This window comes from Podarcis erhardii, assembly GCF_964252035.2.
Source record: "Podarcis erhardii genome assembly, chromosome: 12".
Lineage (NCBI taxonomy): Eukaryota > Metazoa > Chordata > Lepidosauria > Squamata > Lacertidae > Podarcis > Podarcis erhardii.
The window spans coordinates 32,654,162-32,667,494 of record NC_138513.1 but is presented as its reverse complement, the minus strand read 5'-3'; the positions used below and the strand labels follow the sequence as shown (position 1 = coordinate 32,667,494).

At 38.6% G+C, this 13,333-nt stretch overlaps 1 protein-coding gene across 2 annotated transcripts in view; it reads left to right on the top strand.

The window, feature by feature from the left end:
* ANKRD28 (ankyrin repeat domain 28) overlaps positions 1–12,753 on the top strand; it is an 88,688-nt gene extending 75,935 nt beyond the window's left edge. For both annotated transcript variants that reach the window (XM_081881919.1, XM_081881918.1), the window contains exons 18-28: positions 56–257; positions 1,984–2,071; positions 3,325–3,442; positions 4,358–4,577; positions 5,262–5,349; positions 5,436–5,519; positions 6,668–6,813; positions 7,441–7,523; positions 8,611–8,693; positions 9,440–9,531; positions 10,816–12,753. In XM_081881919.1, the coding sequence (XP_081738045.1) occupies positions 56–257; positions 1,984–2,071; positions 3,325–3,442; positions 4,358–4,577; positions 5,262–5,349; positions 5,436–5,519; positions 6,668–6,813; positions 7,441–7,523; positions 8,611–8,693; positions 9,440–9,531; positions 10,816–11,102 (1,491 nt within the window). In that variant the 3' untranslated portion in view covers positions 11,103–12,753. The remainder of the gene's footprint in view (positions 1–55; positions 258–1,983; positions 2,072–3,324; positions 3,443–4,357; positions 4,578–5,261; positions 5,350–5,435; positions 5,520–6,667; positions 6,814–7,440; positions 7,524–8,610; positions 8,694–9,439; positions 9,532–10,815) is intronic.
* The last annotated feature ends 580 nt before the right edge of the window (positions 12,754–13,333 follow it).

The following is a 13,333-nucleotide window of genomic DNA, read 5'->3' as shown; positions in this document are numbered from 1 at the left end:
ATTCATTTTTATCACTGTAATGTCTCCATCTATCTAAAATTGTAACATTTCTCAGGCCTATCATGGACACCATCAAGCTCTGGAAGTATTAGTACAGTCTTTGTTGGATCTTGATGTCCGGAACAATAATGGTAGAACGCCATTGGATCTTGCAGCTTTTAAAGGACACGTTGAATGTGTCGATGTACTAATTAATCAGGGGGCATCTATTTTGGTGAAAGACTATGTTGTTAAGAGAACACCAATACATGCTGCAGGTAAGACCTTTAACACTTCATTTTTAAATCATAGCAGAAAATTAGGGTAGAAATAGGGTAGAAATTTGTTTATTTTGTTTAACAATGTTAATGTTTAACAAATTCCCCCCCTGCTTAATTATTATTATTTTTTAAATCAAGTGGTCTTACAAATAGAGAATAGATTATCTAATTCTGCTATTTCTAAAAAGCAGATAGTTACAAAAATTGCTTTCAATATATTATATTGATCTTACTCTGGTTATTTTATTTGGTTTTATTTTATAACCCTATTTATAACCCTATTTTATAACTAGAGGTGTTAAACCCAGGCCTCCATATCTCTAACTACATTGGCTTGGGAGCTTCTGTCTCTTTCCTTTCCTTGTCCATTTGTTTTTGCAGAGGTTTTGAGTTATCAAAATTTTTTTTAAAAAAAATAGATTTTTATTAAGATTTTAAAAGTTACATGAAAAAATAGCAAAAAAAACACCCAGTTAAACAACAAAAAAGAAGAAAACAATACATAAAAACAAGTCACATCAAAAAATATAAAAAATAAGAAAGGAAAACAGACAAAAAAGAAAAAAAATGCATACAATCAAAAAAAGAACAAATCAAACTTTTACATAACTTTCTTTCCTTAGCTTATTTCCTTGACCTCCTCACACCTCCCCTATTTGTATTCTAGTTCAATTAGATATTTCAACAAATCCTTCATCTTTGTTTTTATCCTAATAATTTATCTTAATATACTGTAATTTTACATTCTCTTCTTTCACCAATTAAAGATCCATTTTTACTTTATTTAATCTTATTTCTCATTAAAGCTAATATATTTGAACTTGATCTCTTAAGACTTTTCCCCTAGAGTCATAAAAATTTCATTCCATGTTTTTTCCATCTCTCATTAAATTTTTTAGAATCTCCATATATACACTTTAAATTCCCAATCTTCTTCCACCGTCTCCCCTCCCCGGTCTCGGCCCCTGCCGTCAGTTCCATCAACCCCCAACAGTCCATCAACCTGGAGATCTTATATCCGAGGCTCTTAACTCTTCTTCACGTCCCTTCTGCCGATCTTCTTGGTAATCTTTGGTGCTAAAAAGCAGATCTCAGGGGAGCTCCAACCCAACGATGCTTGTATTCCTTCTTAACAGGTCTGCCAGATTTCCATAGTTAAAGCTAGGGCCCATAAAGTATTCCAAATCTTGTTTCATGAGTTATCAAATATATTCAGGCACCCAGAGCAGTGAATTGTATGAGTTTATATTTTCTGGTCTCCCTTAAGGTTTGGACTTTGATGGTAGCCTTGCATGGATAACATGAAGAAGCAGCCCAGCACATAAGATGTGTGTGCTTTCTAGGTGACTTGGGATCCTCAGCCTATTTTTTTATTTAGTTTATTTTAAAAGATTTATACCCAACCCTCTTGATCACATAATCCCCACCCAGGCAAAACAAATCCTGTAAGTTGCAAGTTACTCCCTTATGTGATATGAATCTCAGCTATTCCCTCTTACCCTCTCCACTAAAGCCTAAGGTCTTTAGTTAATCCAGATTTGTCAGCCAAAATTTGCATTATTTCACCCTTAGGATAAATGGAATGTGGTTGCATCACTGGCAAAAATGTATTTTATGCTTCAATGCAGTAGTACCTTCTGACAGTCTTAAAACAGAAATTATATTTTTTTCAAATAATTTGATGTTTAATGATTTTAATGTTTTATTTGTTAATATTTTACAGCTACAAATGGTCATTCGGAATGTCTGCGGTTATTGATAGGAAATGCAGAACCACAGAATGCTGTCGACATCCAAGACGGAAATGGACAGTATGTCTCAAATTGTATTTTTCTCTTAAAATGAGCTCGCTAGTGCTGGGCTGACAGTGCTGGGCTGACATGAGCATGAAATCAAAATCCTTTAGGACCATTTGATTTTTAAAAAGAAATATACTCATATTTGCCTGATATTTATTTGCTTTGAACACATACAGTAAATATTTCAGTAGACTATGAATCAAATAATGAGGTTTTCTTTAATACCTAAATTGCTTTCTGGTCTTTTCAGACTTTTTTTTACTAGGAGATTTCACTATTTGCTCCTCTTCTGGCCCTGCTGCCATTGCTCTGCTCTGAGCTAAGCCAATACGGTTTGGCTTAGTGTTTCATCCAAACTCAGGCTCATGGTTTGTCTCACTCCAGACAAACTCGAAGCTATAACCAAAGTTTGTTCTTGGATTTATAGTTCATGGTTTGCCTGGAGGAAACAGATTCAGATAAAGAATGTAAATAAAAATATTTGATCATTTTCATAATAATTTATTATTCCCAGTGGCCATGTTTTCTTCTGGATAATGTTTATTTTCAAATTAAGATATGCAGTATTGAACGATTACCTCCAGCTGGCCTTTTATGAAACTCAGTGCTGAATTATTCCAGAGCATTCATTATTTAAAAACCCATGAAATAGTTTATTACCAGGCAGATCTTCAAATCATTCTGCAAATAAAATAAAGAACAAAGGGCTAAGGCATTGCATACATTTTTCAGGTTGTGGCTTGCAGACAGTTATGAGGCAACAATAGTGAAAGGTGCATCACAACTGTATTTTGACCTGGCTTCTCTATCCTACTCTCTTTAACAGGGGTCAGCAACCTTTTTCAGCCGTGGGCCGGTCCACCGTCCTTCAGACCATGTGATGGACCAGACTATATTTTGAAAAAAAATAAAATAAATTCCTATGCCCCACAAATAACCCAGAGATGCATTTTAAATAAAAGCAGACATTCTACTCATGTAAAAACACGCTGATTCCCGGACGGTCCGCAGCCAGATTGAGAATGTGATTGGGCCGCATCCGGCCCCCGGGCCTTAGGTTGCCTGCCCCTGCTCTTAATATATGGTATGCTCCTTTTAAGAAGATTTGTCTCTGTCTCCATTCAGATGTGCAGCAGCCCTTCCAGTCTATGGACTGAGTCAAACTAGGATTTGCTAATGTTTCTCTTCACAGTTGCCTAGCTTGCCACGTGAGCAGGTTTGTGAGCTCACATAGAATGTATGGGGTTTTTTTGTTTCTCTTCCAGGACTCCTCTGATGTTGTCTGTTCTCAATGGGCACACAGATTGTGTCTATTCATTGCTTAATAAAGGAGCAAATGTAGATGCCAAAGATAAATGGGGAAGAACAGCATTGCACAGAGGGGTAAGTGTGTCATTCATTGTCCCCTGCCTCACCTTTTGCTTCAGTAGGTAGCATCGCTGAAGTTTCCCTAGAGAAGCATTGCTTTAGATATAGACTGAATTAGTTATGCTTAGAGGTCTTGCTGAGCTCAGCGCAACAAGCAAGTCATGACTAAAGAGTCATTGATTTCAATGGAAACTAAGTTCAACTAACTTAGTCTGCATCCAGAACACTTTAGTTATATGTTATATAGGTAAAGGGACCCCTGACCATTAGGTCCAGTCGTGACCGACTCTGGGGTTGCCGCGCTCATCTCGCTTTATTGCCTGAGGGAGCAGGCATACAGCTTCCAGGTCATGTGGCCAGCATGACCAAGCCGCTTCTGGAAACCAGAGCAGCGCACGGAAACACCGTTTACCTTTCCGCTGGAGCGGTACCTATTTATCTACTTGCACTCTGATGTGCTTTTGAACTGCTAGGTTGACAGGAGCAACGGGAGCTCACTCCGTCGCGGGGATTCGAACCGCTGACCTTCTGATCAGCAAGTCCTAGGCTCTGTGGTTTAACCCACAGTGCCACCCGCGTCCCTGTATATATTATATACCCCTCCCCTTTTATAGCAAACTGTTACAAAGTGGCTTACAATGTAAATGCTGTAGCGTTAACAATACAGAAACAAATGCTGTTTGGAAAGTGTCCTGAGACATGCAAAATCAGCTCTCAATAGCTTTTGAAGCCTACATTCCTAGCCGGCTCCATCTGCCTTTTTGTACACAAATGTCCATTTATTGATGTGAAAACAGATTGGGCTGATATGGTAGAGAAGCAATGGATGGATCACATAACTGTGGAGACCATTGATTTTTTCCTTCTTCTTCTTTGTGACTTATATACACGTTGACACAATATATGCTTTCTTTGTTACATTTTTTCCAGGCAGTTACAGGACACGAGGAGTGTGTAGAAGCTCTGCTTCAACACGGTGCAAAGTCCATACTACGAGATTGCAGAGGACGAACACCTATACATTTGTCAGCTGCATGTGGACATATTGGGGTTTTAGGAGCACTCTTGCAGTCAGCAGCATCTGGAGATACAGTACCTGCCCTTGCAGACAATCATGGATATACATCATTGCACTGGGCCTGTTACAATGGTAAATAAATATTCTTAATGCTTGGTTGGTGTAGAATCACGTGACTCGTACAAGCTGCCTTGTGCTTCCAATCTCCATTGCCATTCTCAGATCAGACAGTGCTAACTAATAAAATCCTAAAACGCACCAGGAGAACTAGAGAAGGATTTGGGGCAGAGGCAACATATTATCTTATGCGCCATTCTGTGAAGATTTACACATGCCAAAGTACCTTAGGAAGTTTGTAGCTGATTGGTCCCAGAACATGTGACTAATTAGAAGTGTCATGTGCCAGGAAGTCTCTGTAGGAAGCAGCCAATTGCCAGGCCACAGAATGGGTCATGGATAGCAAATAAACACATACAGGAAAAAGATAAATAAGTGTCGGTGTCCACATGCACAAAAGACACACCCTATTCAATATTTCTGCCAATAGATCTTCAATTCATTTATCTCCTTCCTCACCCTCTGTTGGTTTCACCCATTTCTATAATAGTAGATGTGTGACAGCATTGTAGCCATGAAAAAATGGTACCTATGGCTACATTTACCTGATAGTCAGGAGTGTTCCAAAATAAACATCAGTTTCCAACATGTGACACATAAGAAATAAACTATACATTCTATTTATACTTAGTGTTTCATAATAAAGACCTCTGATTTGTATTATTTTGCATTTGCTATTTGGCATTTAAACCATTTTAGGTCATGACAGCTGTGTCGAACTTCTTTTGGAGCAGGAAGTTTTCCAGAAAATGGAAGGAAATGCTTTCAGCCCATTGCATTGTGCTGTGTAAGCAACTTCTACATGGATTTCATTTTATCTTTTTAACAAACTGCAGCTTTTCTGGAAGTAATTCCCTTTTAAATTTCTGATAGGATTAATGATAACGAGGGCGCTGCTGAAATGCTAATTGATACACTGGGTTCTAGCATTGTAAATTCTACAGACGGGAAAGCCAGGTAAGGTCCGAAGCACATTTACTAAAAAGAATGTTCTGCATTTTCAGTTCTGCTTAATAGGTAGCCAGAGTTGCTGCTTTTTGTGTTCTCTGACTGTTATTCCAGTAAGGGGGGTGGAGCGTGAATGTAATGAAGTATCTTGGTAGAAAGCATGGCTGGTTAGAACCCTGGACAACATTTTGTCGCAGGTTTCATGTGTTTAATCTAGATTAAGGCCCCATCTGCGCTACACATTTTAAACAGTGCCATAATTTAAACAGTCATGGCTTCCCCCAAAGAATTCTGGGAACTGTGGTTTGTTCAGGGTGCCAAGAGTTGTTAAGAGACCCCTGTTCCCCTCATGGAGCTACAGTTCCCAGAGTTCCCTGGGAAATGGAATTGGTTGTTAAACCAATCTGTAGCTCTATGAGAGGAACAGGGGTCTCTTAACAACTCTCGGTACCCTTAATGAGCGACAGTTCTCAGGATTCTTTGGTATGATGCTGTTTTAAATATATATTGCAGATAGGCCTTAGTCTAGATCTGTGTGTTGTAATTTAAAGCAGCTGCTGTTTTAATATCTGCAAAAGCTTAGTATTTTACAATGGTAGGTTAACTATTATATATGTTCTAGCTAAATTTAATACTTGACTTATAATTTCAAGCTGACTGGACTATTCCCTTTCCTATACATTGCAGTGATATGTATAATTTAAAATATGTTCAGTAAACAAAGAAATAAAGCTGTGTGATCCTACATATAAGTATTTGGAAATCCTTCATTAAACTTATATAGGATTGCGCTTTCTTTACGCAGTAAACCAAAACTCTTAAAAAAAAATAATTTATGATATGAAAAGAAGCTTTGGATATGTTGGGCTGAGATCTGGGTTTGGACCTCTTTTGTAATATCTGCGGTGCTTTGCCCAACCCCACTCTTTCTATATCTCCTGCCCCTTGTTATTCCATGAAAAGGGCAAGAGGGGAAATGAAATGTATATAGTTGACTCTAAAGTGTCGAGATAATTCAAATTCACAAATCATAATCTTCTAAAGCAGTTTTTTCCACAACTGCTAGACGGGTTATGTTTTTAGGTAGAATCATGCATATGATACTAGTTGTTAGCCTGCTTTTTATCTACAAAGTGTGCTCTTTTTCTTCTCCCCAGAACTCCTCTCCATGCAGCAGCCTTTACAGACCATGTAGAGTGCTTACAGCTTTTGCTCAGCCATAATGCACAAGTAAACTCTGTAGATTCTTCTGGGAAGACCCCTCTAATGATGGCTGCAGAAAACGGACAAACAAATACAGTTGGTAAAAAGAGAACTCTTGTGTATTTTCTGTTTTCATTACTAATAACTATTAATTCTACTAACGTAAAAAGCCTGCATTAGAACTGCATAGGCCATTTTTTAAAGCAGATTTGCAGATTTCAGATTGATCAACCAAGCAACTTCCTTGGGTTAATATTTTTATTAATCAACAGAATTGGATTCAAAAGAACACGCATCCTCTTAACAACTACAGTAGTTTCATAATTTAATTCACAGGATAAGCCACAGTGTAAGTCAGGCTACCTGTCAAGTGATTTAAGAGGATAGAAAAGCATAGGATGATGAAACATGGGGCAGTAGGGGAATTTGCACACACAAACAAAAAAACGTTACCAACGGTTACTTGAGTGGCGGGAGAGACTATTGCATTCGGATTCCCAAAGGTATCCGGTTGGCAACTTTGTGAAACAGATCGCTCAACTTGAAAGGCTTTAGATCTGATAAAGCAAACATGCTCTTATGTTCTTAATCATGTCAGGCCTATTTACACTTCCGAGTTGGGAACAATCTCTGCTGATGAGATAACGGTTAAAAAAAAGTTGTACACTATAAATCTTCTGTCTATAAATGCATCTTTTCAGTTAATGTGACACTTTACTTCTTTCAGAGGTGTTGGTTAGCAGCGCTAAAGCCGATCTGACCCTGCAAGATAAGTGTAAAAACACAGCACTGCATTTGGCTTGCAGCAAGGTATGTATCAGTTTCCAGTTTGGAGCTTCTGTGATTTATTGCTGGTCTCGTCGTGGTTTTCATCATTTATCCATTTGAATAAAGTTGGTCTAGAGCAGCAGTGGTGATGCAGCAGTCTTTTAAATGCACTGGGAAAGAACTACACCTTGAGTGGGGTGCCGAGTTCTTTATCATGCTTGCTTCGTTCATAGCTGCATCAACACTGAGCCAGGTAACAGATTTTTAACAATGGCTCAGCCCTACAGATGTTTTGGGACTACAGTTCCCATCATCCCTGACCACTGGTCCTGTTAGCTAGGGATCATGGGAATTGTAGTCCCAAAACATCTGGAGGACCGAGTTTGCCTATGCCCATTTTACCTCAATGCTGGTGGCAATCACCACACCTTGAGACAGAGCACTTCATAAGTTAATTATGCATTGTATATGCATATGTGTGGATGATATAAATTAGGCATAGGCAAACTTGGCCCTCCAGATGTTTTGGGACTATAACTCCCATCATCCCTAGCTAACAGGACCAGTGTTCAGGGATGATGGGAATTGTAGTCCCAAAACATCTGGAGGGCCAAGTTTGCCTATGCCTGATCTAAAGCTAAGACCATGAAGTCCATCTGTTGAGCATTTTTAAGGTGTCCAGTGGTCTGGACTCTCTACCAGAACTATTCCATTATTGGGTAGATGAAACATCATCCCTTATACTGGATCTGCTTGGAATACAGAGGGCATTTTGGCAAAGGGGTGGGGGAAGAAGATGATACAGTTCAGAAACGGAATGAAGGAAGAGAGGCAGCAGTGGGTACAAAAATTGTAGACACTGAAGTAAAAGACAGAAACATGCAGTCTTCACCACTATAATATCTAAGCATATTGGGCTACGTATCTTGCGTCCTTCTGCAGACCATACTTAGCGCTAATAAAAACTCTGCCTACTAGTTCCAAATCTGTTGCTTACATAATCTAAAGAAAACGTGTGTAGATTGTTTCAAATATACATGTTGAATTTGCCAAGGTTTAAAATAATAGATGTTTGTTTTAAAGGAAGAATAAAGAATCTCTTTTTCCTTTTCCTTCCTTTTTAAAAAAGGGTCATGAAACTAGTGCCTTGTTAATACTGGAGAAGATTACAGATAGAAATCTCATCAATGCCACCAATGCAGCCTTGCAGACGTAAGTACAGCTTCATATAGCACTGAAAATCTATTATTGAAGAAACTATATTTAGGTGAATGTTGTGGAGTGGGAGCAGGGAGATTATGGGGGAAAGTGCTCACTAAAAAATTTTTGTGTGATAATTGGCAATATATGAGCTTAATCTATACAATGTTTTAAGAAATGGTCTTCATGGAAACATTCGGCAAAGGCAAGGCAGAATAGAAATATTAACAGTAAACAAAAGAAGCAATAATTTACAGGTCACAAGGCAGGAAAATAGTAATCATGCTGGCTTAAAACAAGGGACAGAAAAAGGATGTTTTGCTAGTTACTGACACAGTTACTATACTCTGATTCATGGTTGCTTGGAATAGGATAAGAGTTAGTTCACAAAAAAATTACAGGTTACACGAGAACCAAAGAACTGCTTAGTCTCACACCATATAGATTCTGTATTTAAAACCAAGGTTGGCTAACCTTTGGTCCTTCAGATATTGCCGGACTATAACTCCCACCCTCTCTGTATTGTAGTAATAGATTAATTCTACAGATACATAACAAGCTACTTACAAATATTTAAACATGCTCAAATGTTTGGATATCACTTTTTCTACTCTAGAAATTGCAACGGCTTGCTTTAATATGTATATAATTACCTTTTCACAAGGATAGAAATGAAAATACTAATATAATCAGACAGTAATCTTTGTATGCATTTTTAATGTGTTTGTTGTAAGATTTGTGGGTGGTTGTCTCTGCAGACCTTTGCATGTTGCTGCTCGAAATGGATTAACGGTTGTAGTTCAAGAACTTCTAGGAAAAGGAGCAAGTGTACTTGCCGTTGATGAAAATGGTAAGTAAATTTAAACAGGGTAAAGTTGAATCAAAAGAGCCTGCATAGCACTTCCTTTTCCAGCAGTGCCATATTGCCTCCAAGAAGCCTGGTATTCAAAGGTATGCAGCTTCTGGGCATCTATTGGGGTCTATTTTCCATGAATTTGTCTAATGCTATTTTAACAACAAGGGACGCGAGTGGCACTGTGGGTTAAACCACAGAGCTAAGGACTTGCCGATCAGAAGGTCGGCGGTTCAAATCCCCGCGACGGGGTGAGCTCCCATTGCTCGGTCCCTGCTCCTGACAACCTAGCAGTTCGAAAGCACGTCAAAGTTCAAGTAGATAAATAGGTACCACTCCAGTGGGAAGGTAAACGGTGTTTCTGTGCGCTCCTCTGGTTCACCAGAAGCGGCTTAGTCATGCTGGCCACATGACCCGGAAGCTGTACGCCGGCTCCCTCGGCCAATAAAGCGAGATGAGCGCCGCAACCCCAGAGTTGGTCACGACTGGACCTAATGGTCAGGGGTCCCTTTACCTATTTTACCAAACCTCTAAATCAGTGGTCACTTGGTTTGCCTGCAATTTCTAAACCATGGTTTAGCATTATGTGTTGCTGTTCACCTTGGGCTTGCATGCTCCCCACCTTCTTCCCACTGCAGTTACAAGGAGAATGGAAGATTAGCCACAGTTAAGCATTATATCCAAACCTTAAAGTGCAGCTAATTGCTGAGAATTAACCACCTTTATAAACTGTGGTTTGAAGTTGACTTGTTTCCACTCAGCAGACTTTGGATGTCACAAAAGTTGTGGCCAGTCTAAAACAGAAGCTGCGCTAGATATGGGGGGGTGGCACGCTAACTCAGAGTCCCATTGCACAAATGGAAACCCATTCCCACTTGGCAGACGGACACAGTTGTCTGTCACCCACATAATCCAGTTTTTAATTAGTACAATTGTACTTTGGTTCTTGAATGCCTTGTAACTCGAACCTTTTGGCTCCTGAACACTGCAAACCCGGAAGTGAGTGTTCCGGTTTGTGAACATTCTTTGGAACCCAAATGTCTGACACGGCTTCCAATTGAGTGCAGGAAGCTCCTGCAGCCAATTGGAAGCTGTGCCTTGGTTTTTGAACGTTTTCGGAAGTTGAATGGACTTCTGGAATGAATTCCGTTTGAGAACTCAAGGTTAAACTGTATAGCATAACAAAATCGTACTTTGCTGCTGTACCAAGTGAATGGACTTTGATATCTGAAATTTTGGGTGTGTCTTGAACTAAAATTTATGATTTTATTCTGACTCTAGGTTATACACCAGCTTTGGCCTGTGCTCCCAATAAGGATGTTGCTGATTGCCTAGCTCTCATTCTGGCCACAATGATGCCTGTTTCGTCAAGCACCACGCTACCTTCCCTTACTTTCAATGCCATTAATCATTACACCAACACCTCAAAAACTGTCACCTTTGACTCCTTGCCTATTATCAGGAGTGAACACAGCTCTTACTGTAGTTTCAACAACATTGGCAGGGAAGATGGCTACCCATATACAGAAGAAGATGAACTTAATGACTCGGATTCTGAAACCTATTAAGAAGCTTCCTTGGAGGTCAGAAGAGGAACTCACTTGCTGAATTTCAAGATTGTGTTGTTGGAGAAAGCAGTTTCTGAATATAAAAAAGGGACACCCAGAAGAGGGTTTTTTTAAAAACAAACATGGGTGCACATGAAACATTTGTGCAACTTCCCAAAGGCTTTTAAAAGTAGGTTATGCAAAGGAAATGCTTCAAATCCATGGTGCAAAAGAAAAGAAAAATTACACAAAATGTTATTTAATTGCAGTGTACTAGGTTGTCCATGGTGCCATGAAGAATCCTAAAAAAGGCTGTGCACCATTGTCTGTCTAAATGAATAAACAAGTTATACAACAAAGAAGACAATAGATTTAAATCTTACCAAGACATTTTTAAGGCAATAATTGAGTTTGGTACAGAAGGCGTTGTTTGTGCAGCAAATTGCCAAAGGACCAAATGAATAACTTAGACTTTTTTAATTTAAAAAACTTTTTTTGAAAAGTTGAATAGGTTAAATAAGTAATAGTCTTAACCAACCCCTAAATTACTTCTGACAATTAATGTTAGATTTGGTTTTAAATGTCTTATTTGTTTTTAATCACCTAACAGCCTCCCAACACAGTTAAATGTACCATGGGGGGGGGGGGACTTAATTTTCAGTTTTGTTTCTCTGAGAGGAAATGAAAAGGAACTTGTCACAATCTTATAGTAGTGAAGCTGTACTGGCTTAACCAGGAGTAGTCAGGGTGAAACTTGTACAGTAGTATAATAAAAGGGAGATGAGACAGCGATGCAGTATTTATTGCACAGCTTACTTTTACGAAAATAAATCTGTTTTAAATATATATTTTTATTCAAAATACAGGAATGGTAATTATCTGGATGAGCAAAACTGCATCAAAAATGAGAATTGTAAAATCCTGACACCCTGCTAGGCTGCCTTAGGGAAATGGCATTTTCTACAGCTTGCCCAGTCTTCTACATCATATACAATGACATGAGATTTGTGCCTCTATGATGTATATAATTTTTTTAATTAAAAAAAAACCTCCTAAGCTTTCATGGCACAGGATGTGACTGGGGGATGGTTAAAATGGTTTCCCTCTCATCAAAAAGGTACAGTGATGAATCTTTGGAAATGTATTCCAAGTCCTTCAGCTAGAGTTACAGCTTGCCTTGAGTTTGTCTAATTTATAACAGGCTACTGTAAAAAAAAAAAGAATAAACTGAAAAATGGAATACATTTCTCGATCCTAAAATGAAATTTGTTAAAATAGAGGTATTTACTTTATTTGGTTCTGCTTTAATTGAAAAGTAACATTTTTAATTATAACTTGCTTATGTACATGCAAGAACATATTCTTGCATGTTGAGGTAAAACACAAATGACTTGCTATAAACTGACCCCAACCTTCTTTTATCCTTTTTGTATTGTGAAACTGGAAACCTTAATGCCATTGTAAATTATCAGCTTGTTTTCTGAACATAGTGTGGAAACACAGGACAGTATTTTGATCTATTTGATAATTTTGTGGGTTTTTGAAGAATTAATGAGCATGTACATATAAATAGCGACTGCTTGAATACTGTATTTACCTGCACTCTTTGAGTACATCAAGATTCCTGTGTATATTTTACAGAGTATAATAAAACCCAGATGTGAGAGTTGTATTTAATGAATAATCTGTGTATCTATGTGGGATAATTGTTAATTCCTTAAAGGGCTTCTCTTCATTGAATACCTCAGATTTATAAATCCTATTCTACAAAACCTTTTTGGTCCTGTTGATTCTAAAGCAAAGATCAATCATTCAGATAACTAAGCTATCTTCCGGAGGCCTTTTGATCATTGATCATATGCATTATTACTGTTGGATAATTTGAAAAGCCTGGGGCCTTTGCTTTTCCATATCGTTCTCCTTAATGTGCTGTAGCATTGCATAAAATGGAATGGATGGCTTACTAATTGATCGAAAGGACTGTTAATTCCACCAGAACTTGGTAGCATTAGCACTCTAGCTGTGAAATAGCTGGATATTGTCCGCCTGAAAGTTCATAGAATCATAGAGTTGGAAGAGACCACAAGGGCCATCGAGTGCAACCCCCTGCCAAGCAGGAAACACCATCAGAGTACTCCTGACATATGGTCGTCAAGCCTCTGCTTAAAGACCTCCAAAGAAGGAGACTCCACCACACTCCTTGGCAGCAAATTCCACTGTCGAACAGCTCTCACTGTCAGGAAGTTCTTCCT